The 16,510-nt window shown below is 41.6% G+C and overlaps 1 protein-coding gene across 1 annotated transcript in view; it reads left to right on the forward strand.

The window, feature by feature from the left end:
* LOC135216830 (vesicle transport protein USE1-like) overlaps nt 1–11,492 on the forward strand; it is a 336,942-nt gene extending 325,450 nt beyond the window's left edge. Inside the window, exon 7 of the mRNA XM_064252331.1 lies at nt 11,363–11,492. Coding sequence (XP_064108401.1) covers nt 11,363–11,406 — 44 coding nt within the window. The 3' untranslated portion in view covers nt 11,407–11,492. The remainder of the gene's footprint in view (nt 1–11,362) is intronic.
* Nucleotides 11,493–16,510: the final 5,018 nt, after the last annotated feature.

Here is a 16,510-nt window from a genome sequence, read left to right on the forward strand (position 1 = left end):
TGAATAGCCATAAGCCATTTAAAACAATGGCTTGGGCTAACTAAACAAATTAATACATAAGATATTAGTCAAAATGGTATAACAGCTCAAATTAAAATTTTACATAGCCAGTGCACAAGGGCTAATACAGACATGTATGGCTGTCAAAACTAACTTAAACCTCAAAGAGCTTAAGTTAATATAGATTTCTAATAGAATCTATTACAGATTTGGAAAATGTATGGACTAGCTTCTAATAACAACTTGCTTTATATCACTACAGGGTTGCCATTATGCAGGACCCTCAGATCAAGTGTTCCATATCAAATTTCTCAGTTCATTTTGTGCCAGTGTGTATGGCTCATACCACCTGCCATGGGTATAGTCTAATAAAAAACAATGAAATTTTGCTTGGTCAACAGGTTTGTGCTAAGCTTGTAGTATGTTACTGGCAGCAAGTTTTAAGGATGAAACTACTCATTTTAAGCTGTCAGATATGTAACCCTTTTTTCTTAGGTCAAGATTTATGTTTGGGTCAAAACCCAGTAACATCAGTCCCCATTACCTTCCTGGTGTTTCATGTTTGGGCAAAACCCAGTAACTTCAGTCCCCGCTACCTCCCAGGTTAACCCCACAGAGGAAGTAGAGGAATTTTTACATAGAGACCTACTTACTGTAGAATATAAAATAGCCATTGCCACTGAAATGACCCTGCTGAACTCAGATGGATCAGAGACACAAATTCAATAGCCGTGGGTGAAACCTTCTAGAAGGAATTCTATACCCTTTTGCAGCTATCTATGCTGAAGAGGATCTTTCCCCCAAAAGGGATACTAGGATCCATCTGACTCCAAGTGAAATTACTATATTTTCCGTGGGGTATTATAACTCAACCCAGGACTTCTGCCCCCTTTGGTAACAAGCAGTTACAGTTCAGTTGTTAAAGTTCAGTCAAAATGTGCAAGCTTCTCTAAACGGCATACACAGTTTACAGCATTTCATCAATTCCATAACAAGATTATGAATAACATCAGAAAATGTCATTGCCACAGACCCGTAAAGTATGAGGGACATGGTGCATGATTCCGAAAAGTGTAAAAGTGAGAGGGGATGCAAATGTTGCCCAAATAAGGTCAAATGTTGGGATTCTGACTGGAAACCTCTTATTGGTCAGTTCTAAATTAAAAACTTAAAATCAAAGCATGACAGGAGCTCTAGTACTCATCCCTCATGGTAGTACTAATGATCCTTGGTTAGACACAACAGTGCACATTTTCTCTCCTTATAGTAAATATCTAATTAATGAGAGAAAAACTAAGATTGTAGCTGTACAAGTGAAAGACCACTAACAGGAAATGTCTTCTTTTCTGTCTCTTTAACATTAAAAGCTATAAAAGACACCCTTTACCAAGACTAAAGTTGCTCATCAAGGAGTCCCAACCTTCTGTCCCTTCATTAAAATTATTAATTTTGTAAAGGCAAATTGTCAGAATTTTGTAGTGACTAAAAGATGAGACAGTGATGGAATTAAAACCTCGGTCATCCCAATTTCGGATAACTCAGAGGAATGGGCAATGCTACAGCTACCTTCTGAAGGGGAAAAGCCTCCTTTATTTATAGCTACATAGCAATTTAGGACCCCTATGAGAAAAATCTCAAGAGGCGACAGCTTTGACAGAATTTCATACTAGGGTCCACCTCTTTAGTATTATAATCTCTACCACCGTGCTGGAAGTTGTAATCAAAAGCCTTCCAAATTGTTCCAGAACAATTGTTGCTGTTGTGGTCAAAAGTGGCAAACTTTCTATGACTTTTTAGAGTGACACATAAAGGTGCGAATGGAAACATTGGAGAGTGCCAATTAGTCACTTCCCAATGTAACTTCATTATTACATAATAACCCTTTTTGTAAGGACATTTTTGAGAAGTTAGTTGTGGTTAAAAACATAACGAGCAAGCTCACCAACAGAATTGTACAAAAGTGCTTTCTTTTGGGGAAAAGGGGAATTTAGGAAACAAAAGCTCGAAACTTCCCCTTCCCCAACCCAAGAATGCTCGCTTAAAAAGGTAAGCCTTCAGTCACCCCATAAGTCTTTTTCCTCAAAAAACAGGTAGGTGTTCAAAAGGGATGGTGCCTCACAAAAGGACAACAACAACAGCAAGGTAATCTTTTTCACAAGGTCCGAAGACCATCTTATAGTAAAAATAAAAGCAATAAATGGAATGCCTATCAAGGGCAGAGGCAGAGAAAGCGGCGGATACCAATAGGAATGGTAAGGTTGGAGGTCGACTTCAGTGACACCATAGGGAATTGATATCTTCCCATTGAGGACACAGCATTAGTTTTAAATGGGCTGTGGTAGAAACAGTCTTACCCCTTCACCCTCCTGTAATGTTACATACAGAAAGGCCCTGAAAGCGGGAGCCATAGAGAACATGGATATTTGCCACCAAGCACGTCTCTCCAAGTGTTCCCAAAAAAGATTCCTCCAAACGAAGAGTAATCCTAGACTTGTCAATGTTGAACTAATACATTGTTTGCCAAATTTTCCAGATAACTACCATTGCCCTAGTGTATTCAATTGTTCTAAAAGGGACTTAGACAACTATAGATCTGAAAGATGCATATACTGGCACATCCCTGTTAGCATTCCCTTCTGCCCTTTCCTAAGGTTCCAGATAGGAAAAGATATGTACAGGTTCAAAGTCATGCCCTGTGGGCCAAACATTGCCCTAAGATATGACAAAGTTAGTAACAGTAGTTGTTTGAGATATCAGAAATGTAACTATTAGCCCACCTAGACGACTGGTTGATCTGGTGGCCCACAAGAAAGGTGTGCTTGAAAAATCTAAGAGAAATGGTCAACTGACTACAGTCAAAAGGTTTTATGATAAATTGGTAAAATCCCACCTCGCACCCAGCAGACACTTTCAGTAGCTGGGACAGTGTTGGGACACTTTTCATGACTTGTCTCTCCTCATCATACTCAAAACAGAATAAGGCATGCCCTCAAAATGTGCTTTGCACAGCTCAGTTTCTAATTGGCAATTATAGCCAAACTAAAATGTCGTGGCAGACGACAGAAGGTGTCATCAGAATGCTTCATATTTGAATGTAGAAGTTTAGGACTTTTTCCTTTGTAGACAAAGAGAAAAATCTCATCAGTTTATTAGTAAAGTCAGATTAAATTATGTACTGGATGGTGTGGGACCATTTCCTCCACCCACACCTTTGTTTCTTACTTTTTTCTTTTTCCTTCTTATACATAAATTATTATAAATAGTTTACATCTGGAATATTGGTAGCTTCATGTGCCCAATCATAAACTCTCATCACATCGGTCAAGGACCCATTTTCTCTTTAAAAGTAATTGTGAACATCGTATGCGAGTGACCTGGCTGAAAACACAGAGAACACGTCTCTCAGTTTCTTTCGTTCTTTCCATGGCTGAAGTAGGAAGAACACGTCTGTGAGTACTTTCTTTATAGGGTGAGTCGAGTGAATGACAATGTACATTTACAAAACCCTGTTATACATAGATGAAAATGAAAGACCAAACAAATTTTATGGCCTTATAATGATGAGTTAAATCCTAATCATGCAAGCTGGGATTTCAATCCCTTAAGAGGGCCAGCCGGTACGCCAATGTATGAGGGTATAGGGCAAAAAACGCAAAGTCGTGATAAAATATAAGGATCATTGTATGGCAACGGAGAATGCATCTATGAATTATTTCATCAAAATTCCAGTTACTTTCGTAGTTACAGGGTAATTAGTAAACATAACTCAATAAGCCAAAAACATTGATCCATCCAAGAAAATACAATACTTCTTCTGTTATCGTAAATTTTGATAATTATTGGCAAACAATTGCATCTGTAGAGATTCCATTTGTCGGAGGAGGGAAAGTTCTCAGCTTACCACCCTGCAGTGCGAGCAGAAACACGATAGGGGGTACACATTCGAGTTTCACTCTGGCATTCGCTTGCTTTTATGTCTCTTTTTCTTTGTTTTGGCAAGAATTTCATTATACCAAAGAGGAAAAGACAAGCAAAACATCTCACTAACATACAGTAGAAGGAAATTCGCTCTAATATGAGTTCAGAAGATCATAATATCTGTGATATTAGTGTAGTTAGTGAAGAGAGAGAGGTAGCGCTGCTTAGTAGCAAGCGCCTCGTCTTGCCTGCGCCTCGTCTTGCTGAAGCACACATCACGCAGTGCTTCAGGGCTACGGTCTTTTAGCAAAGGGATCTTCATTTATGATAAATAACATAGTTTTGGTTTATTAATACCCAAAAAGGAATATGAAATTCATAATAATCATGATTTATTAACATTGTCTTTGTAAAAACAGAGTACATATTTGAGTTTCACCTCTGACATTCTCTTGCTTTTACATCTGTTTATCTTTGTTTCAAAAAGAATTTAATCATGCCAAAGAGGAAAATACAAGGAAAAGATCTCGCTAACATGCAGAAGAAAAAAATTTGCTGTAATAAGGCAAGTTAGTGAAGGAGAGAGAGAGAGTTGCGTAGAAAGGAGTGCCCTGTCTCGTCTGACGCAGTGCCCTAGGCTACTATTTGTGAGCAAAGAGACCTTCATTTATGATTAAATTATGATACTGCGGAAGTCGACTTTCTAAGACTGCTGGACATGTCCCCAGCTGTTCTCTGAGAAAAGCCTCTCGCTTGGAGGAGATACTTGATAGCCTCCAACCGTGAAGAGACAGGGATTCTACTGACTGGTGGAAACTTTCCGCATGGGGCTGACACAGATGACGCCAAGGGGGAAATCTCCCTCGGAACTTCTGACAACAACGACAGCAGATCTGGAAAGCATTCCGCCTGAGGCCACAGAGGGACTACCAAAGTCATCTTGAGACCCTGTGAACTCATCAGCCTGTTCAGAACCTGATGGATCAAACAAAACGGAGGGAAGGCATAAATCTCCAGGTTGTCCCAGGGATGTTGGAATGCATCTTCTGCCAGTGCTAAAGGATCCGGAACCACTGAACAGAACATCTCCAGCTTCCTGTTGAAGCGTGTCGCAAAAAGGTCCAGCATGGGTCTCCCCCAAATCTGGAAAAGCTTGTCTGCCACCACTTGATGAAGGGACCACTCTGTGCCTAGGATCTGATCCCGACGACTGAGTTTGTCTGCTACCACGTTCCATTTGCCTGGGATATACCTGGCTGAGAGCTCTACCAAATTGCTGCTTGCCCACTGGTGAAGCTCGACGGTCAAGGCATGAAGTTGATGTGAAACCAGGCCTCCCTGTTCATTCACATAGGCTACCACCGTGGTGTTGTCCGACATGAGAACGACAGAATGACCCTCTACCTTCAACTCCAAGACGTTGATATGTTGCTGCTTGTCCTCCAAACTCCAAACACCTGAAGCGATGAGGCTGCCTAAGTGCACGCCCCAACCTGCGAGGGAGGCGTCCGAAAACAGAAGGAAGTCCGGTGGGAGAGAACGCAGAGGGACACCCTTCAACAGCTTCTGGTCATCCAACCACCAACGAAGGTCTTCTCTCACTTCCAAAGACAGAGGAACCATAAACAGGGGAGAGTCCCCCACCGGAGACCAGAATTCTCCCAGTCTCCATTGCAGAGACCAAAGATGAAGATGCCCATGAGGGGCTAGCTTCTCCAGGGAAGATAACACTCCCAGAAGAACCTGCCACTGATGAGCAGACTGATGTGGCTTTGACAGGAATTTGCGTGCTACCGCCCACAACTTCTCCAATCTCTGATCCGACGGGAAAAATTTTGCCACTGTCGTATCGATGACTAAGCCCAGGTAGAGAATCCTTTGAGTGGGTACGAGGTTTGACTTTTCCTGGTTGACTAATATGCCCAGGTCCAGACAGAACCGAAGTAGACGATCCCTGTTCTGCAGCAGCTTCTCCCTGGAAACTGCCAAGACTAACCAATCGTCGAGTTACCTCAGCAAACGGATCCCCTGAGCATGGGCCCAACTTGGCACGAGAGAGAAGACCCTTGTGAACACTTGAGGGGCTGTTGTCAACCCGAAGCACAAGACTTTGAACTCGAAGATCTTGTCCGCAAGAGAGAAAAGAAGGAACTTCCTGGACGTGGGATGAACAGGGATTTGAAAGTATGCGTCCCTTAAGTCTATTGACAGCATGAAGTCACCTTCCCTCACAGCTGCCAACACCGAGCGCGGGGTCTCCATCTTGAACTGTGTCTTCCTGATGAAGTGATTTAAGGTGGCTAAGTCGATCACAGGCCTCCATCCTCCCGACGCCTTGGGCACCAAGAAGATGTGACTGTAAAACCCCGGGGACGGATGCGCTACTTCCTCTATCACATCCTTGTCCAGCATTTTCTGCACTTCCTCCTGAAGAGCCAAGAACTTCAGATAATCTGGAGGATATGCCTTCCTGAGCTGCTGCTTGTCCAACAGAGGAGGAGAGAAGTCGAATGGTAGCAGGTATCACACCCGAAGGACATCTACCAACCACTTCTCCGCCCCATAACTTTGCCACTTGGCCCAATAACCATCCAGGCACCCCCCCACCCATGGCGCAGGAGAGGGAGGGGCGCCTAACCTACCGAAGGCCCCCTTTACCTCTGCCCCTTGGGCCCCTTCTTGGCTTAAAGGAACAAGAGCAAAAGGGGCGTTGATCTTCAGACTTAGGCTGTTTCGAACGGGAAGGCCCTGCCGAACTCGAGGTCCTTGATTGCCTACCAGGCGACGATCTCCTCGACTGCTGCTGTACAGGGGGAGGAGGAGAAGCCGGACATCTCCGAGGACGAGACTCCGACTTAAAGATGGCCTGGTGCACCAATCTGTCTTTGGTGTCAGCCCGGCGCCGGTCTATTGCATTTTCAAGCTCTGTCCGAGGAAACTAAAGTTGGGATTCCAACAGATCTCCGTTCTTCAATGCCAGCAAAGACTTGGTGTCAAGCGATCTCTCCATCCTAGACAAAGCCGCGTCCCTCCTAATCAGAAGATTAGCCCATAAATTAGCACTGAGATGAGCCAAATATGAAAACTCCTTGCCCCCAGACTGCAACAGACTGGCAAGCGAGGCGACACTCATCAACCCTTCCGGGGACCTGTCGGAAGCTATCTTGGCAATAACCATAGACCAGAGGTCCAGCCAAGAAACTGTCTGCAACATGGAGGCCGTCGTAGATTCCAAAGCTGAGGCATGACCGAAGGTTTGTAGCTTTGATAAAATACAAATTGTCTTAGAAAATTTTTTATTTATTAATATGCAAAAAGAAATATAGAATTCATAATGATCATGATTTATTAACATTGTCTTTGTAAAAATACAAAGAAAAACTTTGAATGCCCATATCTCAAAACTATACTTATTGACCTTCAAATTATATCTTCTTCCTTAGTTTTAAAGCTATAGCATTGAAATTAGGTATATAACTTAGAAATACATTATAGAACAGTCAAATGAAGCATATTTTCCAATTTTTTTCTTTTTTTCTTAAATTTTTTCCTCATTTATAGGGTTTTATTTGTTACCATAATGAAAAAATTCATATCTAGCAAAAAAAAGACTTTTGGAAAAAAAACTTCATTTGCTTGGAGGTCTACATCAGGTTTATATATGGTAGTAATCCCAGGTGTTAATATTAATTGTCAAGGGAAGAGATAGAATTTGAAGAATGGTTAGTTTCAGGATAAATCAGCCTAGTGTCACAGAACCGAAGGTCAGAGGCGAAAATCATATGTGGTTTGGAGATGTCCCAAGTCACCTTATTAATTGGTGTGAATGTCAAAGTCCTGTCCTTTAAAGACGTGACCCTAGTACCCGATAAAATCTTTCAGTAAGATCAACTTGGCTTATAGGGAGTTTGGAGGCAGTCTTATTCTGGGATAGGTAATGCAATTAAAAGACTATAAAAGGTTATCTCTTATCAAATCTCTACATCTGTATAAGACATTTGATTGGTTCCAGACAACATGACTGCTATGTCCTACATTAAGAGGTTTCGATGGTACTTGCCTCCTCTATATAGTAATGTTACCTTATGGGTAAAATGACCAAAATGTTCTGTCACCCACCACGACATTTTGGTCTGACTATAGAACATATGATGGCCATGTTGCAGTTTGCATCAATAATATAGTGGGCCCCTGTATTCACATTCTCTGGATTTGCGGACTCACACATTCACGGATTTCTCTCTGGGCCATATCTACACATTATTTGTGGGAAATTCGCCTAATTCGCTGTATTTTTCTATGATAAATATCCACAATTTAATCATGAAATGCATTTTTTGTGAAAAAGTTAAATAACCAGGTATTATAAACATTTTTAGTGGGTCTTGAGGCTGTTTCACAGGGGGAGGGGGGTCTGGTACACATCCCCCACGAATATGGGGGACCACTGTAGATCCAATACTCATACAACAAATGTGAACAAATTATAGCCATCGCATGCAACAACCAAGATGCGAGACCAACCTTTTCAAAAGGTTATAAAAGTTGGGGGGATACTTCGGCCTTGATCCTGGAATAAATCTCTGGCGATACAGGTCACCCTGACTCCTTAGTCTGTATGAATGACAATACACACAGATGCCTCGTTGAAAGGTTGGGAGGATTGTCAGGTGGCAGGTAGGTGTTCAGCTACTCAGAGGAATTGTCGTATCAGTTTCCTGGAACTGATGACTGTCTTTTTGTCTGTCAAAAACTCAAACCTCCAGAAGAGAGACCTTCACAGGTGGATTTTCTTAAATGTTATCTATACAGGCAGTCCCCGGGTTACGACGGGGGTTCCGTTCTTGAGACGCATCATAAGCCGAAAATTGTCGTAAGCCAGAACATCATCAAAAATCCTAAGAAAACCTTACTTTTAATGCTTTGGGTGCATTCAAAACTATGTAAACTGCATTCTTATTGCATTTTTCATTAAAAAAAAACCTTTAAATATTGATTATTTTGCATTTTTGGTGTCATATTTCATCTGCCAGATCAGCGTTTGTAGGCGTCGTAACTCTGGAGCATGCGTCGTAACCATGGAACATGCGTCGTAACTCTGGGAAATAATTTCTGATGAATATAATTGAAAAGCATCGTAACCTCAGAACGTCGTAAGCCAAGACCGTCGTAACCCGGGGACTGCCTGTACTGTGAAAATTACTCTCCCAACATTGCTAGGTATATAGTGCAAAAATTACAGACTTCATATATCTGCCAATACAGGCAGTCCCTGATTATCGGCAGTCTCGGTTAATGGCTTTCCGGTTTTATGGGGCTTGTCTAGCGCCATAAAATCAGCGATTTATGGCACCATAAGGGCCAAGTTTTTGTTATCAGCGTCTTAAGGTGCCGATATAGAGTTATGGCATCATAACATACCTAACAGAGGCACCATTAACTGAAACTTTGCGCCATAAGCGCCATAAATGGCTGAGTTTCTGTTAATGGCGGTTTTCGCTTATCAGGCCCCACCAATAACTGGGGACTGCCTGTACCAGTATGTATGGAAGATATAGCTATATTATATCCATACCGAAAGCCCAGCCAAAAATTCTAAGGAAACAATTTAAAAATTTCTTATCCCTTTTGAAGACAAACTCCTTGCAGTTGCAACAGTCATGGAATACAAAGCAGCATTAACAGGACCATTGTTTTATAATTTCGTGATTTGACTCTAGTATATGTAAGTTATAGCTTCACTTCAGCAGTCCTTTGCACTACAAAAATCTGCTCTAAAAGAGTTCCAATCACTTAGTCCCTGAACAAGTTGCTTAGACTTCAATCAGCCCCCCAGTTCAGTGGACCCGTTACAACCACAACTCACAAGCTACAATATGCGATCTTCTTGACTGCATTAGCATCAGGAGCTCATATTAGCAAAGTGAGCTCTCTTAGACAGGGACAATACATCATGCAAAAGGCTGACAATCTATTATTGTTGCCCTCTGGCCAGTGATTCCTGGCCAAGAATGGGATTCCTTTAAGAAGGAAATCCATTCTAAATAAGCTAGAAGTAGCAGACAGAACATTATGCCCTGTTCAAGCACTCAAGGTTTACCTTGAGGTCACTGCAGACACCCTAGCAATACTTGCCATGAGCTCAAACAAATTCGACTAAACTATGTACTATCGGTAAGTGGTATGCTAACTATCATTGGGGAAGGTTTGACAATACTGCAACCATACCCAGCATGCTTAGGTGAGTCACCACAGAACTTCCCCCTAAAAAATGTGAGTTTGGGCTTAGCTTCTTGTCCTTTGCTACCAAACCTAAAGTCATTTGGAATAAAGAATGGACCTTGAAACTAGTGGCGTGACCCTGGACCAAAAATGTTTTTTGGGTTGTCGGGATTAAAACGAGTTTTTCATACCTCTCAATTTCTTTGTAAAGCTCCTTGAGAATGAGACAACAACTACACCATCAAAAAACAGGTTTTGACGTAGGAAAAACCCATTTTTGGTAGTCAATGTTGAGTCCTCAAAACCCTCCCGCTTCCCTGACGAAAAGATATGGGATTTGGGTAAGGGATCATCCTACATTGACCAACAGAAAGGAATGGTGGCTTGGTTGGATTTTTGTTGTATGTAAACAATATGATGGTGAGTACGCGCAGAACCACTTCTTACAGTTTTGACGTAGGTAAATGGGGTATTGATATTTACTGAGGATAATATAAAGTGCCCTCTTATCTTGAATCCATTTATACTCTATCACGTTTTATAATGTTTATCATTACAACTCAATACCGGGCCACAAGACCAGTTAAGAGAATTCTTTGACATTAGTCTGGTCACCATGGAGCTCTGGATAGACCATGGAAAGGGCAATCCTTGAGGACTGAACAGCAACTACCAAAAATAGGTTTTTCCTATGTCAAAACCTGTTTTTGAAGAACCATTAGAGTTTGTAAACAGGAATTACTGTACTTCCTCTATACAGTAGAGGTATGCTGGGTTCATCACCTTTAATATAATATGTACCTGTTCCCATAAGAGGGGTCTTCCAGAAGAGTTCACAGCAAATATCTTGAGACCGAATTGTTATCCTGGGCTAGATCTTTCATATTCATTTACCAACAATGTTAATTAATTGCCTAGGTCAAAATATACACTATGATTTTTGGCAGAATGTGTCTAAACTGTTCTGAGTCAGTTTGAAATGAAACCCAGTATCTTTTTTGGGTGAAAGGCGAGCATCCTAACTACTGGAGTATAAGAACCTTCAGTATTGTTAAGGATTCCTAATAGACCTTTTATCGCAGCCCAGGCATAATCTTTTGATTGCTATAAATGATGCTCTAATATATAGAGTATGTGTTTGTATAAGCATGCATTTAAGCAAGTGTTTTTATGGATCTTAAATATTTTCTAATGATACTATAGTTACTTTGTTGTGTTTCAGGTATGGTAATGTTCATCCGCATATTTCCAAAGAGGCAGACTTAGTAATTCAACAAGGTAGCTGAGGGAACTGTGTATGTCGTAGACCATTTAACCATAATCTTAATAATTGCAATACATTTTTTCTAATGGTTTGTAGTTTTATTTTATAGTCCTTACATATATATTGCTAATTTTTATTGTAAGTCTTTTCATTACTATGCCTAAATGGAAATGTTTCAGAAAAGAAATTTTTTATTTCCACTGTATTTCTAGTGAGAAGTATGATCAGTAAACATATACATGAACTCATTACATGCAATATATTGATTTTGCATGTTACAAGAATAAATGTAGTGTTTTCATGTAAGGGCAGATCAATTGTCAAATTATTTTCACAGTGTTAAAGGGGGGTAATTTTGATTATGTAACTTACCCAGTAATTATATAGCTATAGTTTCTGTTATTCGCAGCAGTCTAGATTCAAATTTTGTGGTACACTGAAAGTGTGTAGGTGATTCCAGTCTCGCCCCCTAGCAAGAAGGTTAGAAATGACACAGAAGATTAGCTCAATCCGTTTCTGCGAACGCTTGGTGTAAACATCTGGTGTCGGCAGCAGTTATTCATTTTTATCCAGTTATTTACCAGACTTCAGTACACAAACCGAAAGTGGAAATAACTTTAGCTGGAAGCTTCAGGATAAGTTTTTTTCCCTTGTTTTGTTGTTTTATACTGAAGTAGTACATCAAGTTTGCATTTACAGCCAAACTGCAGTTAATTGGTGAACTACTCTTTGACAAGTTTCAGACAATAATATGTAAACATTGATTTGTCAAACCAATGTTTACGCTTGTTACCGACCAAATATTGTTCGATTATATGTTTTAGTAGCGATCTTTTGTTTAAATCATCTTTACAATGAGTAACGCAACAAAGTAAAATGTTACTGAGTTGATAAGAAAGGAGCGTAATAAAGGGATTTTGACGAAGGAAAAATCTATTTCTGGGTTCAACCTGTGTCGGCCGGTGAAATGTTCCTGTAACACACATTTCTAGGAATAAATAGATGCTAAATATACCAGAGAAAAAAGCTAAATGGAATGCTGAAGTTACTACCTCCAGCTTGCTCACCCATTAAGGGTGTCGGTATAAGACAAGGGCAAGTGGAAGCCACTACCACAGATATTCTGCCAATTAGAAGTCTCCTCTCAAAACCCCTCTCTAGATAGGTGCCGTTACAACGTCTACCTTCCGCTCGCTATTACTACAATTTCTGCCCGAAAGCTTCAATCCTGAATTACACACCCAAGCTTGGGCCAGCTAAAGGGCGGGGGACCAGGAGAAGAGAGGGATGGGTTCACCTGGCGACACAGGTCTTCCCCCAGAAATAGATTTTTCCTTCATCAAAATCCCTTTTCTGGGTTCGACCTGTGTCGGCCGGTGAAATAGTATCAGAGAATTGGCCATACAAGCTTGTAACTCAAAATTTTATAGATACAGTGGTACCCCCGTATTCATGGGGGATGCGTACCAGACCCCCCCACGATTAGTTTGAATCCGCGAATGTTTGGAACCCCTATAAAAACGCTAAAAACAGCCTATTTTGTTAGTTAAAATTTAAGAAAAACCACTAAAAATTTTCATACTTGGTTTTTTTAATAGTTTTATCACAAAGTGCATTTTATGATGAAATTGATAACAAAAACCAGGAATTTGTGGATATTTCTCATAGAAAAATACCGCAAATGCGCAAATTTTCCGCGAATAATGCAGGGAAACGTTCCCGAGAGAAATCCGCGAATGTATGAGTCCGCGAATGTGTGAGTCCGCGAATCTGGAGAACGCGAATCTAGAGAACGCGAATACGGGGGTTCCACTGTATAAGGAAAAATAAAAATTTTTCTTAAAATTAGGTTTTAATAACCAATGTAGAAAAGTAAGTTACAAATGGTAAAAAAGGGGCTCAAATATGACCAAATCCATACTATCCTGAGAAAAACAACAGGTAAGGAATCCAGACCGGAACATAAGGTAGACAGGCAGGGATTACAAGCGAGGCAGGTAGGTGAGAGTGAGTATCAAAAGAAAAATTTATAGCAAAATAAAAGAATAGGAAATAGAGTTGCAAAACTAGGCCGTATCAGGGGAGACAATGCTCCCTGCAGCCACTGCCGAATATTTAAGGGCCTCTAAATTCTTCAGATAGTGGCGTTTAAATACTGTCGGGGATTTCCAACCCGTATATTTTTTAAGATCCTCGAAGTTCATATTATGAAAATAATTAACTGAGCTAGCCACTGCTCGGATATCATGGACATGAGGGACTGAATCCGGATTGGCTTGTTTAATAAAATAAAGAATTTGTAGTCTGATTCCTTTCAAGGAAATGATTCCGACTTTTTCTCTAATAAAAAGAGGACCTGAAGATTTTTCAGAAGTTCTGCCCAGATAAGATTTTAATGGGACGATAGGACACAATGATGGGTCCTGTGTGAGGGGTATAATCTTCCATGGAGACCACCTGTTTTGTGGGTCTTCATTCTTTGCTAGGAATTTCCGATCTGGGGAGAGCAGAATTTCACCTGACGGGAGGAAATCAATATAGTTTGGTTCTCTAGAGAGAGCCGACAGTTCAGATATTCTGGCGCCTGAGGCCAGACTCATTAAAAATAATGTTTTCCCGAGAAGGGTTATTTATGAGCATGATTCATTATCAGTATCTGAAGCCAACTTGAGTACATCGTTTAAAAACCAGGAGACCGTGTGAGGATGGTCCACCGGTCTCAGACGAGCACATGCTCGAGGGATAGACTAGAAGTACGAATCTGTCAAATCAATATTAAAGCCAAACTGAAATATCTTCCTTAAGGCAGATTTAGTCGTAGTGATGGTACTAGCGGCTAGGCCTTTTTTGAACAGAGTTCTAAAGAATGAAATTGGCAGATTCGTAGTCATCTTTGGACATCTAATTCTTTTAGAAAGATGGCCAGCTTCTTTACTGCTGAATCATACTGTCTGAGTGTTGATTCTCTTTTGTCTGATTCCACGAACAGGATGTTTAGTGGGTCAATACTAGCATCCTTTTGCACCGCAAACTTCATGAAGTCCATAAAGTTAGGGCATTTAGAATTCTTGAGGAAGCTGACACAGTCCGAGTTTGTACTATTTGAGAAGAGGAAACCAATTGCTCTGTGGCCAGTTGGGTGCTACCAATGCTACCTGCCCTGTGAAAGATCTGAGTTTGTGCAGAACTTTCATCAGGAGGTTTACTGGCGGAAATAGGTAAATCTTATGCCAATTGTTCCAATCTATGGACATCGTATCTGTGGTGTGAGCTAGAGGGTCCATATTGGGAGCCACATAACACGGAAGTTTGTGATTGGACTCTGTGGCGAATAGGTCTACCTGAAGGCCCGGGATTTGTTGGCAAATCCAACGGAATGATTTTGTGTCCAAGGACCACTCCGACTCCAGCGGAGTTGCTCTGGATAGTGAGTCTGCAATGACATTCTGTACTCCTGCCAGGTGAGTACAGAAGTAAATCATTACATGATTTACTTTGCTCGACTTGGAGCCCCCTCTGTTTATGCAATGAGCTATCACTGCGCTGTCCGAGACTAGTCTTACATGAATGTTCTTGACTGGATCTAGTCGTTTCAAGGTCAGAAAATGGCCATTGCATCTAGGACGTTGATGTGGAACTGGCGGAATGTTTTCGACCACGTTCCTTGAACCTTCTTGTACTGGGAGTAGGCCCCCCAACCGCTCAGAGAGGCATCTGTGTGAACTATCAGAGACAGCAGGGGAAATTGTAGTGGCACTGATTTGGAGAGACTCCGGACTTCCATCCATGGACGGAGTCTTTTCTTTAATATCGGCGGAATCGGAGAGATTTTGTCTCTGAACTTGTTGTTGGCTCTTTTCCGCCAGACCCGATTGATATCCTTCAGTCTGGCTTTCAACAAAACATCTGTTATTGAGGCAAACTGAAGAGAACCTAGAATTCTCTCTTGGGTACGGCGAGAAGCCCGTTTGTTCTTGAGGAATTGTCTCGTAGCCTTCGCTATCTCTCTGCACTTTTTCGGTGGGAGAGATAGTTTGTGTGTGGTTAGGTCCCATTGAATTCCCAACCATTGAAAGCAGGACGCCGGAATGAGACGGGACTTTTCCTTGTTTATCTGGAAACCCAGATATTCTAGGAATTCTATTACTTTGGCTGTTACCTTGCGACATTCCTCGTCGTTGGTTGCCCAAATAAGCCAGTCATCTAGGTAAGCTACTAACATTACCCCCTGAACTCTTAGTTCTTGAACTACTGTCTCTCCTAGTTTGGTGAATATTCTGGGTGCTATGTTGAGCCCGAATGGCATGACTGAATGAGTAAGCTTGTTTTCCTAGCTTGAAGCCTAGGTATGGAGAGAAGTTTCTTGCTATCGGTACATGATAGTAAGCGTCTGTAAGATCGATAGAGGTGGTGACGACCCCACGGGGAAGTAAGGTCTGCACCTGCGAGACGGTCAGCATGCGGAACTTGTCGCATTGAATGTATGAGTTGAGATGGGACAGGTCCAGAATCACTCTTCGTTTGTCCGAGCCCTTCTTCAGTACACTGAACAGGCGTCCTTGAAATTTCAGGCGACTGACTTTCTTTATTGCCTTCTTTTGAAGAAGATCTTTGGCATAGTCTAGCAGGTCTGTCGTTGGAATCTGGTGAAAACTGACTGGTGGAGGAGGCCCGTTCTTCCATTTCCACCCCAGACCTTTCGATACAATACTGTGGGTCCATGAACTGAAGGTCCAATGGTCCCAGGAGAGATACAGTCTCCTGCCCACCTGCAGAGTCTCACTGACTTGTTGAGGTCTTACTTCCTCTGCCTCCTCTGAAGCCTATGCCTCTAGAGCCAGCTCTCTGTCGGAAGGCACCTCTGGCTCTGCTACTCCTTGCGTGCCTATTGAAGCCTCAAAATGCCCCTTGTGATTCAAAGGAGGCGTTGAAAGCTGGGTAAGTTACAAGGGTGGCCGAAATCGAAGGCTGTTGAGTCGGTTGACTCTGCAGCAGAGCAAACTGTTGTTGTGGCTGCGCCTTAGATGTCGAAGGCTTGTTGATCTGGGAGACAGGAACAGCTTGCACTACTGTCTGAGGCTGAGAGGACTGGAAAGGCTGGTACTT

The sequence above is a fragment of the Macrobrachium nipponense genome, chromosome 6, assembly GCF_015104395.2.
Source record: "Macrobrachium nipponense isolate FS-2020 chromosome 6, ASM1510439v2, whole genome shotgun sequence".
NCBI classification, from domain to species: Eukaryota; Metazoa; Arthropoda; class Malacostraca; order Decapoda; family Palaemonidae; genus Macrobrachium; species Macrobrachium nipponense.